The 18,238-nt window shown below is 40.5% G+C and overlaps 2 protein-coding genes across 3 annotated transcripts in view; one reads left to right on the top strand and one right to left on the bottom strand.

Annotated features, from left to right (window-relative positions):
* RSU1 (Ras suppressor protein 1) overlaps positions 1–18,238 on the bottom strand; it is a 413,060-nt gene that overhangs the window by 77,607 nt on the left and 317,215 nt on the right. The window lies entirely within an intron of this gene.
* Positions 1–18,238, top strand: part of PTER (phosphotriesterase related) — a 71,780-nt gene that overhangs the window by 25,828 nt on the left and 27,714 nt on the right. For both annotated transcript variants that reach the window (XM_021064040.1, NM_001244248.1), the window contains 2 exon segments: positions 12,945–13,422; positions 15,457–15,722. In XM_021064040.1, the coding sequence (XP_020919699.1) occupies positions 12,991–13,422; positions 15,457–15,722 (698 nt within the window). In that variant the 5' untranslated portion in view covers positions 12,945–12,990.

The following is an 18,238-nucleotide window of genomic DNA, read 5'->3' as shown; positions in this document are numbered from 1 at the left end:
TTTGCACATGAACAATATCAAATCTCAGGCATGACTGGCAATGAGCAATTCAGTGATAAAGAAGAATTTGAAATAGCTCTTGAGTTCATAAATCTTTGTTGGTATGTCTTAATTGGAGGATTCAAAATCTATACTCTGTTATTTTACAGGTGACAATAGTATAGGCGTTGGATATGTTTATACTGGTTAAGACTGACCGTTTCTCATTTTACTACCTTTACTGATATAAATGAAAGAGATATACATACAAAACTAGAAAATAACATTAAATTATAACAAAAAAATTAACTATCTTTACCACTTCTACCTCTCAAAGAAACACATTTTAGTATTTCTAGTTAAGCTCTACATATATATATAGCTATTTACACTCTCCATAAATGTACAGTTTTGTAATTTCTTTCACATAAGAGCATTTCCTTTTTTTTTCTTCTTTTTATGGCTTCACCTGAGGCATATGGAAGTTCCCAGTCTAGGGGTCAAATTGGAGCTGCAGCTGCTGGCCTACACCACAGCTACAGCAATGCTGGATCTGAGCTACATCAGCAACCTACAGCACAGCTTGTGGCAACACCAGATCCTTAACCCACTGAGAGAGGCCAGGAATTAAACCTGCATCCTCACAGACCCCATGTCAGGTTCTTAACCTGCTAAGCCACAACAGGAGCACTTTATTGTATCCCTAAATATTCTTTGAAAATATAACTTTGGAGTTCCTGTTGTGGCACAGCAGAAACAAATCTGACTAGGAACCGTGAGGTTGTACATTCGATCCCTGGCCTCACTCAGTGGGTTAAGGATCTGGCATTGCCGTGAGCTGTGGTGTAGGTCACAAACATGGCTGGGATCTGATGTTGCTGTGGCTGTGGTGTAGACCAGCAGCTGTAGCTCCAGTTGGACTCCTAGCCTGAGAACCTCCATATGCTGTGTATGTGGCTCTAAATGGCAAAAAAAAAAAAAAGTAAGAAAATATAACTTGAATGTTTGCATAATGTTCTATCATATAGGTAATCAGTCCTATACCATTATTTTGGTCACTATTCTAAATGATGCCATAAAGATATCTTTGTACGTAAGTATTTTTACAGGTATCTAAATATTTCCTTAAGACATATCCCCTGCAGCACCTGGCCTTTTAAAACTCTAGCTACATATTGCTAATTTACTTTTCAGAAAATGTATGTCACCAGGTTCACTATGATATTATTCATCTTTCACAAACCAATCAGGGAATAAGCCAGGTTTGTTTTAACCATCTTCCAAGTGATGCTTTCTATTGGATCCCCAACAATGTGACCACTTTCGCTAACTTTTGGGACCAAGTTGAGCTGCCATTTAGAATGAAAGGCTTTTCTTTTTTTCTGGGAGTGGGAAGCTAAGATTTCTATCTATGAAAAACTCCAAATGGTTGTGTTTCCCATGTTGCAAATGTAAGTTCCTTAAATTCGTTATACATTGTAAATGCTTTTTATTATTAAGCACTGTTCGCATAAAATTGAAATCAAGCTCCCCTCTCAGCCACCATGTTTCAGAGCTTATCTGGCAGCAGTAATTCCAAATAAATATCTTTGCTATTTGATATTTGGACATTTGGACAGCTATGTGAAATTTGGACAGTTTTCCATTATGTTGTATCCACTGGAAATTATTTTTTAAAAATACATCATGCTTGAGGTTTAGTTGGTAGGCTTGAGAATTTGATGTACAGAGCCACTGCTCTCTTCATTTCTCACTAAGAAGGCATAATCTAAACTAGACTGTGACATTTGCTTGTATATATAAGAAAAAGTAATTATTTGTGGATATTTTAATCCACCGGGATTTGGAGTATAATTCTACATATGACGTGCCCTTTCCACTTGCAAACTTCAACCAAAGTTGGGGGGGGGGATTTTAATCTTATTGGAATTACAGAATTATAGTAAATTTTCCTTTATTCATTTTACGATGAAACTTTTTGCTCTTTCACCCATTCTTTAAGGCATAAACAGGTAACTTTCTATTCAGTTCAGTTTCATAGGTGCAAACCAAATGCTAGATACTATGTAAGCATAGGGGATAAAAGAAAGATCTCCCCTTTTCCCTCCTAGACAGACAGACAGACACACACACACACACACACACACACACACACACACTCACAGGGAGATAAATCCCTTAGTAGATCAGTTTAGCACATTGTGACATTGGCTGGGATGTACTTTTGAATTTCATTCTACCATATGTTCACATTGAGGGAGTGCCATTCCCTGCCATTACCAAGTTGCTCAGATAAACCAAATCTATGCATTAATGAACTGACCATTCAAAAACGAGTTCCTGTTCAAGCATTCCTATTTCCTTAATCCTAATTTCTGTTCCTCCCTAGCATCTGAGTATCTTTTTTTTTTTTCTTTTATGGATGTACCTGCAGCACATGAAAGTTCCCAGACTAGGAATCAAATTGGAGTTGCAACTGAGACCTACGCCACAGCTACAACAATGTGGGATCCGAGCCACATCTGAGACCTATGCCACAGCTTGAGGCAACACCAGATCTTTAACCTACTGAGTGAGGCCAGGGATGGAACCTGCATCCTCACAGATACTGCGTCAGGTTCTTAACCTGCTGAGCCACAATGGGAACTCCTGAGTATCTTTTTCTTCATCTCTGCTGACTGCTGTAAATAGTCATGAATATCAAGGAATGTGATGCAAATAGATTGCAAAGTTAAAATTGAAAAAAAAAAAATTTAAAGATGCAATTTGTCATGAGGTTGAGGAAAGTGATATTGGAGAAGTACTGCAATACATACAAACCCCAAATGAAGATGTGGCAGAATTAAAGCTTTAAGAATCCATGAGAGAAATAAGCATGGATAGTATCATAATCAGTGCTTCAAAAGAGGATACTCAGAATAAAACTGGTTAATAGAGGACCTTGGCAAAAAAATGATAAAGTCTTCAGAAATAGTTTTGCAAAAGTAACCAAAAGTCTGGTAAAGGATGTCACATCAGCTAATTCTGTCATAAAAACTATACACCCTCCCCCCAAAAATTCAACATTCGATTAATTTTTTGTTCTAGGAATTAGGACATATTTATGACTTACTTCTAGAATATGTTATTTTTCTAATTTCAAATCTTTTTTTCTTTTTCTTTTTCTTTTTTATGGATGCACCTGTGGTATATGGAAGTGAAACTGACAGCACTAATGGCTTGAACCTAGCCAGAACACACAGATTGGGACTTGAACCCACGGTTTTAAATTAGAATCACTCACCCTGTGTCTGGACTCACTGAGGTTCAGGTTCTTCATGTCTCCGCACAGAAGGAATTCAGCAAGAGACAAAGTGATAGGATAGGATGCTTGTGAGAAACGCAAGAGGGCAGGCACAGAAGCTCTGCCCTGAGGATCTGGTGGGCTACAGTTTTAGCATCCAAGGGGAGTGGGGGTTGGAAAAGCCCGCCTCTTCCTTTCTGGGAGTAGCAGCTCCTCCTTGGTATCTGGTAAGGTGTGTATTCAAATCCACAGAAGGGCGGTCCTCAAACTCTTGCCCTTGGTCTGAATCTGAATGCAGGTCTCATCCCATCCCCCACCCAACGACCTGAGGAAATTCTCAAGGCTCCACTAATGAAGCAAGCCTGCCTTGGGCTGATGGTTTTCTTGAGCAATTTCTTAACTTACAGTGATCTTCCAATGACCCCTAGGTTTCCCTCGTTAAATATAGTCCTTTATCGGGACTTCGGCAACTGCCTGTGCCTACTCCATCCCTATCAGAAGTTCCCAGGCTAGGGGTCAAATAGGGGCTGCAGCTGCAGGCCTAAGCCACGTCCATCGCAACACCAGATCCAAGCTGCATCTGCAACCTATGCCAAGCTTGCGGCAACGCCAGATCCTTAACCCACTAAGGAAGGCCAGAGATCAAATCCGCATCCTCAAGGACACTATGTTGGTTTCTTAACCGGCTGAGCATCAACAGGAACCCCCTAATTTGAAATCTTAATTAAATCCTCTACATAGGACTTACTATTGAATGTTGTTCTACGCATATCTTGGTTACCCACTGCTGTGTAGCACTCCCCCCCCAAAAAAAAAAAAATACAGATTTCCAACAACCATTTTATTATCTCTGATAATTCTATGCATTGACCAGACTCTGCTGGGTTGGCTGTGGCTGGGCCTTCAGCCATGTGGGATCTTGCCTGCATTAGAATGTTCAAGATGGTACCTTCCCAGGGATGGATGTGAGGCTGAGCTCAGTGGAGACAATGCAGTGCCTAGGGGACCCTCCCACTATCTATGTAATCTCAGTCTCTCCTTCTCTATGTGAAAGGGGAGCTAGATTTTTTACATGGCAGCTCAAGATTTCCCAAAGCACGAAAGCAGAAGCTCCTTCCAAAACTTTGGGTCCCAAACTGACATAGCATCACTTCGGGCACATTCTGTTGGTTAAAGCCAGCCACAGGCTAGCTCAGGTTCAGCCTAGAAAGAGGTGGCACCAGGATATGAAGACTAGAAGGCAGAGTTGACTGAAAGCCATCCACAGAGACCAGCTCACACACTGTATGACGTGCCTTCATTTAAAAAGGCATTTCCAGTACCAGTTATCCACGGATAACGAGGACCTCTCGTAGCTGTCATCACTTAAGTGGGTCATTTCCCAAAGCCTGATGAGTTATGATATCAACCGCAACAGTCAATCTGCTGCTAACAATCATGGGCCTCCATTGAAGGAATTCCTTTCTAAGCAAATCAGAGCCTCTGATTCACCAGCCTCAACCCCCTATTGTTAGCTTTTTATAAGAACAAGTTTAGGTACATTTGCATAAGGGTACTTACTTCAAAGTTTGGTGAATAATAATACTTTAGAACATTCCTATGGTCATTTTTAATTTAGGTAATGCTTTTTGGTATCCTCTTATTTGCTTTTTTGTTCCAAATCTTATGCAGTAGATCAGGTAGATTATTACTGTAATTTTCAACTGAGGAAACCAACTCTTTGTAAGGTTTTAAATTTCCTACAATTACACAGGTAGGAAACAGGAGAACCAGAAAACTTCAAGTTCAGGGTTCTTCCAAAAAGCCCATCCCTCCTAGCCTCCTGGAGAATTTCTCTATTAAGCTTAGATGTATCTGAAACCAAAATTCATTCATTCTTTCTTTCTCTCTCCATGTATGTATGTATTCGCATGCATATATATGTATATTTTAAGAAACATTCTTAAAGTACAGCCTTCACAGTTAATGAATGAAATTGATATTTAATGAATAAAATTCATTCATTCTCTCTTATTGGTGCAAGAAAGATGGTACCAGAATCCAGATTCTTATTCACGGAGGTGGAAGAATGAACTCCGCGAACACACAGGCAGCAAGCAAGCAAAGTTTTTATTAAAGGAAAGCAGATAGCTCCCAGAGTTGCTGGGAGGGGGGAGAAGAGCCCCCTTTCTCTTGCGTGGGGTTCAAAAAGATGTGGTTTTCTCTCATTGGTCTTATTCTATTACCTATATCAGTTCTTGTCCAATATGGTTTTGGGGGTTGGAAATGTCCTGAAAGTTCTATGGGGTTTTTTTGGCCCTTTTCTTTTACCATTCCTCTCATTCTTCTTTTACCAGTTGAGGAGTGGGCTAGAGATTCGCATTTTCTATAGTAAACAAAGTCTGTGGGGAATGAGCATTTCTTTATAAAACAAGGCCTGTGGAAATGTTAGTCCCAGGAGCCCTTAAGCCACAAATGTTCATCAATGGCCATATCAAAGAATGCCTCAAAGCCCATGCTCCTACACTAACTACCTGAGTTAATATTCTGCCTCATTATTATTATGTATAGGTATGTATTGTGCATATGTATATAAAATACACATTTTAAAAACTATTCTTAAAGTACAACTTTCATTGATAATGATCTACAGAAAGCCAATAACATCCCTTTCAAGTTAAAGGATATCACAGAAGCATGGATGTCATCTAGAAGTCATCTGGTCCAACCCCTTCATGTCACAGATGGCAAACGGGCTCAGAGTATTACGTGATTTGCCAAAAATCACACAGCTAGGAGTTCCCGCTGTGGCTCAGTGGGTTAAGAGCCTGAATGGAATGGTTTGGGTCAATGGGGAGGTCCAGGTTCCATCCACAGCCCAGCGCAGTGGGTGTTGCTGCAGCTGCGATGTAGGTTGCAGCTACAGCTCAGATTCAGTGCCTGGCCCAGGAACTTCCAGATGCCGTGGGTGTGGCCATTAAAAAAAAAATCACAGAGCTATTTAGTAGAAGAGCCAAGCACTTTGACTCTGCCTCTACCATTCTTCCAACTAAATCAAGCCTCTTCCAGCCATTCTTCCAATGAACTTGTGTGAGGAATGTAGATATTTTATAGTCAAGACATTAATTTGATTTACCAGGAATTAAAAGAGTAACACAAATTTTAAGATTCCTAATGACTCAATACACTTAAGGACCAGCTGTGCAATTTGCTCAAAATATTGTTGTTTCCAGGAGACCAACCTATTGCTAGGAATCCATAGAAGAAGAAAAAAAAAGAAGACCTCTATAATAAGCTGAGAACTAACTTCACCTCAGAGAGTTCTTTAATAGAAAAAGAAGTTATACTATTGTATCCAGTAATTACTGTATCCAGTAACTTGCTAAGACTGGACGTTAGCAACAAATATTCTCACAGCACTGAGTATGGACTGAGTATGGAAGGGCTAAGGTGAGCTAAGATCTTGGTTTTTCAAATGAAGACAAATATGAAGGTCAGTTCAATTCTGCAGACAGCATTTTGCCAACACTGTGCAACTATTGCTTATGTTACAACACTAAGTGCTGCGTTATTGCAATATTGCATTTTGACTAGAGTAGAGGTACCGTTTTTTCCTGTCTCCATCCTTCTCTGCCACATCCTTCCTTTCTCCCTTTCTTTTATTGAGGAGAAAACATTTTCACGTTGTTGACTAAATAAGTACCAGATTCAAAACCCCCACAGTACTATTTACCAAAGCCATAATATGTGTGATTTGAAGGGTGGACCAGTTGGCTGATCTGACTCAAGGAGCCTCCATTCCTTCAGTCAAGAAGCCTGATCTGATTTCTGAGTTTAATAACCATTAAATGACTTGAGCTATCCGTTTAGATGAACTGTTCACAGGAGCAGAGGTTGGGGAAGAGCTGGGCTGACCTGGAGGACAGCACCTTTCCCAAACACAGCTGCCTGGGACCGCATTTTTCTAGGAATGTTACTCCCTGGGTACATCTCTGTCATCATCTTCATATCTGTTGTTTGAAATTTAGAAATTCCACAGGTGTGTCTCTCTTAACTTGCTTCATCAAATAGGAAAAAAAAAAAAAAAAAAAAAAGCTTAGGGATGAAAGCCCATCATTTCCTCTGACTTCCAGATACAAGTCGCTCATTAATTTATGTCACAGTGTTGTTTGATTTGTTTTGACTAATTTTTTGGCCACAGCATGTGGACGTTCTCAGGCCAGGGATCGAACCCGTGCCGCAGCAGCAACCCAAGCCAATGTAATGACAGCACATGACTCTTAACCCACTGCAGCACAAGGACACTCCTCACCGTTTGAAGACCTTGCTGGGTCCCATCAATTCTCTGCATATACAGGTGTTTGGATATCTTTCTCTTTAATCCGGCTATTGATTTGGGGACCATATTTACTGTGACAAGTTACCAGTCTCCACTCAGCGGAGCCATTTAACCATAACTGTGTGGCCAGGTAGACCTGTGAGGTTTGCAAAGAGAAATTCCTTGTGTCACAGTTGTTCAGCCACCAGACCAATGCTGGTTGAGAGGAGGCATGTCAAAGGCTTGAACCTGTGCATGATGTAGGTATTCAGACAAGCTTTAAAAGTATCATACAGTGTTTAAAATATTTTAGTCCCAAATCAAATGTCAGCTTTAAGTGCTGTGTTTATGGAGTACCACGGTTCTGCATGATGTAACCCATAAAAAAAGAGAAGTGCCCACACATTTCCATCAGACAGCGCCTTTTTTCCAAGGAGCCCATTTACTTGGAGGATGCTTTTATAGCACCAGCAAGTCCACTTGGAAACTCCCATCTGCTGTACTTCTTACTGTTCTGCTGTCTCACCACCTCCCCTGCGTCATCTCAGACTAAGCCACCACTGGATGTTATCCAAATTCTAGCAACACCCGCTGGTCTCTGTAGGCACACTGGCTCCTCTCTGTTCCTTCTCCACACGGTTGCCAGGTTACTCTCATCATATCTTCTCCTGCATAAACCTTTGAAATGCTTTCCCATTTTTTTTTTTATCAGGTAGGGTTTGATTAGGGAAAGGAAACAACTATCAGTGAAATGGACCAAGGGATTTATTACAGAGCTTAGAATTTACACAGTTGTTGAAGAGGTGAAGTGAAAATCAATTCACCAAACATCAACCTGCCAATTTGACCAATGCTTTAAAAATTGTAAACTGAGTCCCTCCAGCCTGGTCTGAGACTTGGTCCAGCAGATGCCAGGGCAGGAAGAGGGCTTATGTCTATGAAATAGGACTATGAAATTATAGTTAAGGCAATCCCATTCATCCACAGGTAAAATATTCAGAGTTCTAGAAGTCATACTCTTTGAAATGTGAAATGTAGTTCAAATGAATATTCACCCTAGGTAGATAGAAAAATCTTAGGCATCATGACAAGCATAAAATAGCTATGGCAAAATTTCAGTGAAACGCAACTAAAATTGCTCCCAAACTACCTACTCCACCAGCCCACTCCAATAATTCAGCCGATTTCCCATATATTTTATAAGGGTTCATTTATGCATATGTTTTAAAAAAAGACCAATCCTATATATTGTCTCTGGTTTCCAGCTCAGTGGGGTCATGCTGTTCTCTGATTCTGTTCCTCTTTTTTTTTTTTCTTTAAAGTTCTGTGTTCTTGGATGAGAGCCTGGCTGGGTAGAGTAAGTCAGAAAGAGAAAGACAAATACCATATGATATCACTTATATGTGGGATCTAAAATAGGGCACAAATGAAGCGATCTACAGAACAGAAACAGACTCACAGACAAGGAGAACAGACTTGTGGTTGCCAAGGGGAGGGGGAGGGTGTGGGAGGGAATGGAATGGATTGGGAGTTTGGGGTTGGTAGATGCAACCTATTACATTTAGAATGGAAAAGCAATGAGGTCCTACTGTGCAGCACAGGGAACTATAGCCAGTCTTTTGGGACAGAACATGACCGAAGATAGTATGAGAAAAAGAATGTATATATGTGTATGACTGGGTCACTATACTGTGCAGCAGAAACTGGCACAATATTGTAAATCAACTATACTTTAATAAAAAATAAAAAAGTTATAGGTTCTTTTTTTGGGGGGGGTTCCATATCCATTGGAATTGGAAGAGCAGCTCCCTTTGACCAGGCTGTGAGAGTAATTGCAGACCATCCTCAGTCTCTCTGATGGCTCACATTTCATGTGTCAAGTACAACTAAGCTTGTGGCAAATATGTTTCTAGCTCTGGCAGAGCCTTTTTCCACTACCTTCTGGGCATGTAACATGCGGCGCTAAAGCTTCCCATGGATGTTCTGTAAAATGCCTGGACTCCTTTTTGCGCTGGGGGTTACTTCTGCCTGCGCTGATGTACACTGTCGTTTCGGGGGTCCACCAGTGACCTCTGTGTCATGGGCACACTCTCTATGGTGGAAGGCCAGTAAAAGCCCCTTGCCTATTGACTGAGAAGAGAACAAAGGCTGAATAAAGATCCAAAAAGAGTTAGTTCTCTTGCTGCCCAGGAACTATGAAATCTATCTGCACATTTTACCCCACTAAAAGATTCTAGCTTAGAGTGGTATTGGCTATCCTTTGTTCTTTAATCTTTTCTTATCCCTAACCCTAACCCTAACCCTAACCCTAACCCTAACCCTAGCCTGAGACCAGGAAGTTTCAGGGCCAGGAGAACCCACATTACAGTAGCGACAATGCCAGCTCCTTAACCCACTGAGCCACCAGGGAACTCCTAATCTTTTCTTATGTTTTCAGTGTGGCTAACATTGTGTGTGCTCATAGGAAGCACCAACTAGTTCTGCCTGAGAGAGGAATTTCCCAGAGGAGTTAACATTTCTTAAGTGATTTTTTTTTTCATGAAGACTCACAGCTTGTGAACTTGAAATTTACCGACATTGCTGTTTCAAATCTCTATCAATGAAATATGCAGTTTGGTACTTTTCTAGTAAAAGCGATGGTGTCTTAACAGTTCAGCCAAGTGTCTGGTCCTCGGTGACTCTCCAGGAACACATCAGTAAGATCATCAGCCAGAAGGAAGGAACAAACGAACCCATATGGAATACTGAGTCTATTATTAATGGTACTTTGATTTCATCAACTGAAGGAATGAACATTTTCCCTGCTCTCAGTAACAAGGAATAAGGCATTGAACTGTGAGTTCCTAGACACCATCAATAGAAAATACTGCCCTCTGTAGTGACTGGCAGCTACACAGTGACTCTCTAAAGAGGTGTCATCTTCTTTCATTATGGCTGCAGAGTGAAATATTTAGCTGTTGGAAGCTGGCTTGCAGAAGAGCATTCTCAAGCAAAAATTAATGGCCATGCTAGCCACAAGTCCTTAAGTTCTTGTCAAACAGTCTAAATCAATCAATCATTTATGCATGGAAGGCCAATATATATCAAACACCTGCTTTCCAGATAATTGCAGTGGCTTGATGTAAAGTGGCCCGTAACTCAGTATTCCTCTTTCTCCTCTTTCCTTTCTGTCTTGTCTTAGGTATGCCCTATACCCATTACAAATTTATCTTATATCCACTGGTTCCTCCAAATGATTGCTTCCCTAATCCAACACTTCCTCTGAAAAGAAGTAACCCAGGAAATATATAAGTTTTTAGAACCAGAATAACAAAGTTACTATTACTTGAAGGTGTGTGCTAGGTGCCAGTCACTTTAACAGATATTAAATTACATACTTAATTTAAGTCTTGCAACAGCCTATGCAATATACATTGTTCTAATTTACAGATGAGAAAACTGAGGCTCAGAAAGTTACCAAAGGACTTCAAAGGGATGTGGGGGGGAAATGGTTTCAGAATGTCTTTTCTTTTTTTTTTTTTTTTGGCAGTTCTTAATCCCTTTTTTTAATTAAATATAGTTTATTTACAATGTCATGCCAATTTCTGCCATACAGCATAGTGGTCCAGTTATGTGTGTACATATACATACGTGTGTGTATGTATATATATTTATACACACATTCCCTTTCTTATATTCCATCAGGGTCTATTCCCAAGAGAGTGGATATAGTTCCCTGTGCTGTACAGTAGGACCTCATTGCTTATCCATTCTTTTTTTTTTTTTTTTTTTTTTTGTGGTCTTTTTAGGGCTGCACCCACAGCACGTGGAGGTTCCCAGGCTAGGAATCCAATCAGAGCTACAGCTACCAGCCTATGCCACAGCCATATCCGAACTGCGCCTGCAACCTACACCACAGCTCATGGCAACGCCAGATCCTTAACCCCCTGAGCCCGGCCAGGGATCAAACCCAAAACCTCATGGTTCCTAGTCGGATTCGTTTCCGCTGCAGGAGCTTTCTAAATGTAATAGTTTTCATCTACTAACCCCCAAATCCCAGTTCCTCCCACTCCCTCCCTACCCTCCTTGGCAACTACAAGTCTGTTCTCTATATGTCTGTGAGGTTGCTTATGATTTGTAGCGGAAGGTCTTTTAAAGGAATAATCAGAGCTTTCAACGACACAGTCTTTTACTCGGTTCCCAGCCCACTTTTTTCCGCCGTCCTCTGGATGTCTCTCCCTGGTCCAGAACACTGTCTTTGGCCCTGATTTTGCTCTTGACCATGTTAAGTGTTTGTCTTCACGACTTTTAAGTGTGGCCTCTTTTCTTTCCAAGTGGAATTCCTTCCTTTAGGAAATGAAAAGCACTGGAATTGGGGTCCTTGCTGTCACTGATAGAAACTTGGTGACTACTTCATTCCAATTGTTACAAATGAAAGTAAACAGAGGACTCTTGAGAAGCGACAGATTTCAGTTTCAGTAAATCCCTGTCGCATTCATGACGACTAAGAATTTTTTTTTTAAGTATATTTTTGAAGCAGACTTCTGACTGGGGGCCTTAGACAAAATGAAACATCTAGAGTGGAGAGGTCTGTTTTTGTGTCTTCATTATTAAGCTTAAGTGTGCTCTTTCCCATTGGTTTTTATTTTATTTTATTGGAGTATAGTTGACTAAGCATGTTGTATTAGTTTCAGGGATGCAGCAAAGTGAATCAGTCATACATATAAATTTATCTGAACTTTTTCCCCATATAGGTTATTAAAAGTATTGAGTAGATTTTCCTGTCTCCAGATTTTTTTGGGGGGGGGGCGGGGGGATAATCTGCGAAATCATCGTAGAGATTCTGCCTTATTCTGCTTTTTATCTCCAATTCCCACATCGTGGGCTTTCAACAGAAATTTGTTCACTTGGATAGTGAATGAGTCAGGGAATGATCGGTATATTTCATTTAGCCGAACCATGACACATGAAGCAGTTCTGATACATGGCCACTTTTGATCCAACTTATTGATTATGAAGAGGTTTTTTTAATGGAGATGATTGTTGAATTAGCCAAGGAAGCATAGCTCTGACTAATGAGATAAAATTAAGCACAAGAAAAATGTGCACTGAATTTTGAGAAATATTTCCAGGAGATGAGTTTGGGATTAAATCAGGCAGAGCAATCCCAGTGGAAGTGGCTGGGGGATATTTAACACCATGCGTGTCACCGAGAGCTGCAGTGAACTTAAACAATTTACAAGCGACAGACTCTGACTTTGGCAGGATGATAAGTGAGATCATATCTCTAGTTTCATTGATTCTCTCTCTGACTCCAGTATACGTTCCCAGCCTCACAGCCCCTATGGACAGAATTTATGTGTGTGTTCAAATTTCTGATTGTAGTTTTCTTTTTTCTCCCCCTAGCCCCCAGAAAACCCTTTTTTGAGAGCATCTCCTGGCACCATCGGAAATGTCTTCCATAAGTGGGAAAGTCCAAACTGTTTTGGGTCCTGTGGAGCCCAGCCAGCTGGGCCGCACGCTGACCCATGAACATCTGACAATGACCTTTGACTGTTCTTACTACCCACCTCCTCCAAGCCACGAAGTAATCTCCAAGGAACCCATCCGAATGAAGAATTTATTCTGGATCCAGAAAAACCCTTATTCCCATAAAGAGAATCTGCAGTTGAATCAGGAGACAGAAGCCATCAAGGAAGAACTGTTGGATTTTAAAGCCAATGGCGGGGGGGCTTTGGTGGAAAATACAACCACTGGGATCAGCCGAGACGTGCAGACGTTGAAGCGGCTTGCGGAAGAGACAGGCGTGCAAATCATATCCGGAGCTGGGTTTTACGTGGATGCAACTCACTCTTCGGAGACCAGAGCCATGTCAGTGGAGCAGGTAAAAAGCCCTCAGCTCTTGGGCCATGTTTGCCTATGCAAATTCAGAAGAGTCAGAACTTCAGACCTTGGATTATCCCCCCGTGCCATTCACATTGGGAAATGTCTCTGGCTCAGAGGCACCCTATAGACATGTGTTAGCTGGCCAAGGCATCTGTCAGTGGGGCCTAAATTCAGAACCTTTCACAGAGGAAAGGTTCAGAAAGAAAAAGTATCCAGGAAGGAGAGCTGAACGCCTGGGTCACCAAACACCCCAACGCATTCATACCTAGGTTCATGAGTATCGTATCCATGCTCAGCAGTGGTGGCACAGTCTGCTCGGTTTTCCAGTCTCAGCTTCGGTTATGCAACCTCAATTTTCTTTCTGGATTTTATAATAACCAGCAATAAAAATTCACTGTAGGGGGAAACTTGGCAGGCAGAATCTTGGCACATGTTGCAAAGATGTTTCCTTCTCCTTTTACAAAACAGGAGGAGTAGAAGAAAATCCATTTTCCTGTTTTTGTCATGATACGATCTTAAGCAAGCATAGGCAGAAGGAAAAGTCAATCTCTCAGGGACAGCAAGAAAGAATGAGCCACAGAGCTTTTCTGTAAGTGTATGTGCTCTCTTTCGGTAGATACATAGTGTATACGTTTGTATGTGTTTACACCTATGTATAAGTAGGTGTATATATAGGTATAAACACATGTATGTATTTATATGTATATATTCATAGGTGTCTTCCATTGCCTGTATCATAGCCATAGCATGTCAGCTGCAGTCTTTGCAAGGAAGCAGTTAATCTCTAAAATGCTTTATATTTCAAAATTTTATCTGCATTTTTCCCCAATCAGGCCTTTCCCTTTTTATACATTTACATTATATGAAGGCTGTCATGGTATCAGAGTTTACACATTCTTCTAACCACCCTTAGTACTAAATATAAATAGGAGCCCAAAATGTCATCTTAGTATTACATGCTGCAATTCTGCTTTGTTGTTTAGGGTAAAGGATCATGAACTAGGGAGAATTAAAGAATTGATATAGCTGCACAGCCGACATAGATTCCAAGGCAGTCTCTTTACATTCTAGATACCTCTTGGGTTAAATTATAGATTTTTATCTCAGTGAATGACTGTAGAATGAATGTTCTCTCATTAAGTTTCTTTCTTTCCTGCAGTTTCCGAAAGCCATGAATTTCTTGTTAAATAATCACAGTAAGAGACCATTCAATCTTTGATGTAGAGTAACTTGTTGAATTTAAGATTTCATCAGTAAAATGCCTTTCTTATTGACCAACATTTTTTTTTATTTTATTGGAGTATAGTTGACTTAACAACGTTGAAGTTAAGTTGTTAAGTTGTTAAACTAGTAAGTTTCAGGTGTACAGCAAAGTGAATCAGTTATACATAGACATATGTATATCCATTCTTTTTCCCATATAGGTTATTACAAACTACTGAGTAGATTTCCCTTTGCTACATAGTAGGTCTCTATTAATTACCCATTCCACATACAGTGGTATGTATTTGTCATTCCCATCCTCCTAATATATCCCCCCACCCAGAGTTTCCCCTATGGTAACCATAAGTTTGATCTTGAAATCTGTTTGTGTCTGTTGTATAAATAAGTCCCTATGTATCACCTTTTATTAGAGTCCATGCATAAGTGATATCATATGATATCTGTCTTTCTCTGTCTGACTTACTTCACCTAGAATGATAATCTCTAGGTCCACCCACGTTGTGCAAACGGCACTATTTGATTCTTTCTTATAGCTGAGTAACATTCCACTGTATGTATGTACCACATCTTCTTTATCCATTCTTCCATCAGTGGACATTTAGGTTGCTTCCATGTTTTGGCTATTGTAAATAGTGCTGCAATGAACCCTGGGGTTCGAATTCTCTCACTGACCAATACGCATTGAATGAATGTTGAATACATGTTTAAAAGAATGAGTGATTCGGTGAATAAATGCATCCTCTTACCGCGGTGACTCTATGTTGCAAAAATGCACAGTCCGTACATTTTCATCCTCACTCTTCCTTAGCTGACTAATGTCCTCGTTAATGAAATTCTCCACGGAGCTGATGGAACCAGTATCAAGTGTGGTGTTATTGGAGAAATCGGTTGCTCCTGGCCTCTGACTGAGAGTGAAAGAAAGGTTCTACAGGCAACAGCTCATGCCCAGGTTCAGCTTGGCTGTCCTGTGATTATTCATCCAGGGAGAAATCCAAGTGCCCCATTTCAGATTATCCGAGTGTTGCAAGAAGCGGGCGCGGACATCTCCAAAACAGTCATGTCGCACCTTGACAGGTAAGCAGAGCATCTACAAATTAGTGCAAACCATCCCTTGATTGATGGGTGATCAGATAAATAAAATCAGCAGATCAATGAAATCCTAGAGAAAATTCCTAACTACCTGGAAGACAGTATTTATAAAGTCTTACCATAGACATTAACAAGAGTCAATGATGTCATTTGTGTGTCCCTATTTGGGGTCAGACGGTATCCTCGGTATTTCGCACCAGTCATCTCTTTTAATTCACTTAATACTGCATAACCCTTCCTAGTAGGTGTCACTGCTTTGTCGCAGGGTCTAATATCACAGTAGCTGCCAATTCCACATGCTCAGTATTTTCTGGTGGTTACAGTGATACATTTATCTGCAAATATAAAGGGACGGGAAAGTGAATGGTTTCACCTTCAGAAGAAAAACACGTATATAAATGCTTTTGCTCTTGTGACTGGTGGATTGAATCATCTGAATTTTGGAAAATGCAATGCTAAAAAAATAAGAGTAGCAGGTCTATTATTTAGTGATGTGATGTCTTAGTTTCTTATAGCTACTGTAACAAATAAGAAAGTCTGAGGCTTCAAACAACAGAAGTGTATTCTCTAATAGTTCTCGAGGCCAGAGGTTTGAAGTCAAAGTGTTGGCAGGACTGCGCTTCCTCTAAGCATCTACAGGAGGAACCTTCCGGGCTTATTCTGCTGCCTGGCTGATCCAGCATTCCTTGGCTTGTAGCTGTGTAACTTCAATTTCTGTTCTGTTTTCCCATAGTTTTCTCCTGCTTTAACTATCCGTGTCTCCTCTTTTCTTTCTTTCTTTTTTTATTTATCAAAGTATAGCTGATTTACAGTGTTGTGTCAATTTCTCCTGTATAGCATAATGACCGAGTCATACATATGTCTACATTCTCTTTCTCATACCATCTTCCATCATGTTCTACCCCAAGAGATTAAACATAGTTCCTTGTGCTATATAGTAGGACCCCACTGCTTATCCATTTCAAATGTAATAGTTTGCATCTACCAATCCCAAACTCCCTGTCCACTCCACTTCTTCCCCCGACTCCCCCCGACTCCCTGCAACTACAAGTCTGCTCTTCCTGTCCATGATCTGTTTCTGTTTTGTAGGTAGGATCACTTGTGCCATATTTCAGATTCCCCACATAAGTGATATCTATGGTATTTATCTTTCTCCTTCTGACTTACTTCACTCAGTATGAGAGTCTCTAGTTGCATCCATGTTGCTGCAAATGGCATTATTTGGTCCTTTTTGATGGCTGAGTAGAATTCCATTGTATATCTGTACCACATCTTCTTAATCCATTCTTCTGTCAATGGATATTTGGATTGTTTCCTTGTCTTAGCTATTGTGAATAGTGCTGCTATGAACATAGGGGTGCGTGTATCTTTTTGAATGAAAGTTTTGTCTGGATACATGCTCAGGAGCAAGACTGCTGGATCATATGGTAGTTCTATATTTAGTTTTTGAGGAACTTCCATACTGTTTTCCACAGCAATTGTACAAATTTACATTCCCACCAACAGTGTAGGAAGGTTCCCTTTTCTCCACACACTCACCAGCATTTGTTATTTGTTGACCAGTGTGAGGTGGTACCTCACTGTAGTTTTGATTTGCATTTCTCCAATAATCCCCTTTTGTTTCTTATGAGGACACTTGTCATTAGATTTAGTGCCCACCCAGATCACCCAGAATAATCTCATCTCAAGATCTAAAATTCATTATATCTGCACCGACCCTTTTCCTGAATCACCTTCAGAGATTCAGAGGGTTGAAACATGGATATATCTTTTGGGGGTCCACCGCTCAACCCCTTCACATTATATTAGATGTGCAGAGGTCAGCAAAATAATTGACTATATAGGGGTTCCCTTGTGGTGGAATAGGTTAAGGTTCCAGCACTGTCACTGCAGCAGCTCCAGTTGCTGCTGTGATAATGGGTTTGATCCCTGGCCCTCGCTAGCTTCTACATCCTGTGGGCACAACCCAAAAAAAATGACTATATAAAAAGGCATTGGCTGTGGTTAATTTTATAAAGATGCCTAACAACGTTGCAAAGGCTAGACACTGGCCTTTAGATTAAATTGATTAAGGAATTAACGCAGGATCAACCAGACAAATAATACATTATAATTACTTTTATCTTGCAAAGTGGAATGAAGCCGTATCAGCAGACTGATAAATCCAATCATCAGACCTGACAGTCTGCTATCTAATAAACTAACGATCCTACAGAACATATTGATAAAATGTTTCATCTTAATAAAAATATTGTAAACTCCTGTGCAGAAAAAAATAAAATAGGTTACTATCGTGGCAGAACAGAGATGCCAGTGTTAATGGGGAAAATGAAGGGCTAGATAAAGGCAATTGTCCTGGCAGCTGGGGTGGCATTAAAATCAATACTTGGCTGTCTTCAGGAATCTTCTGGTCATACTGATAAAAGAGACCAGGTACTTCGGGATACTGGTCATAAAGGTGGTGCATCACAGTGTGAGGAATAGATTCTTATTTGCTGCTT

This window comes from Sus scrofa, chromosome 10, assembly GCF_000003025.6.
Source record: "Sus scrofa isolate TJ Tabasco breed Duroc chromosome 10, Sscrofa11.1, whole genome shotgun sequence".
In the NCBI taxonomy this organism is placed as follows: Eukaryota; Metazoa; Chordata; class Mammalia; order Artiodactyla; family Suidae; genus Sus; species Sus scrofa.
The sequence above is the reverse complement of the archived record's forward strand: the minus strand, read 5'-3'. Positions and strand labels throughout refer to the sequence as shown.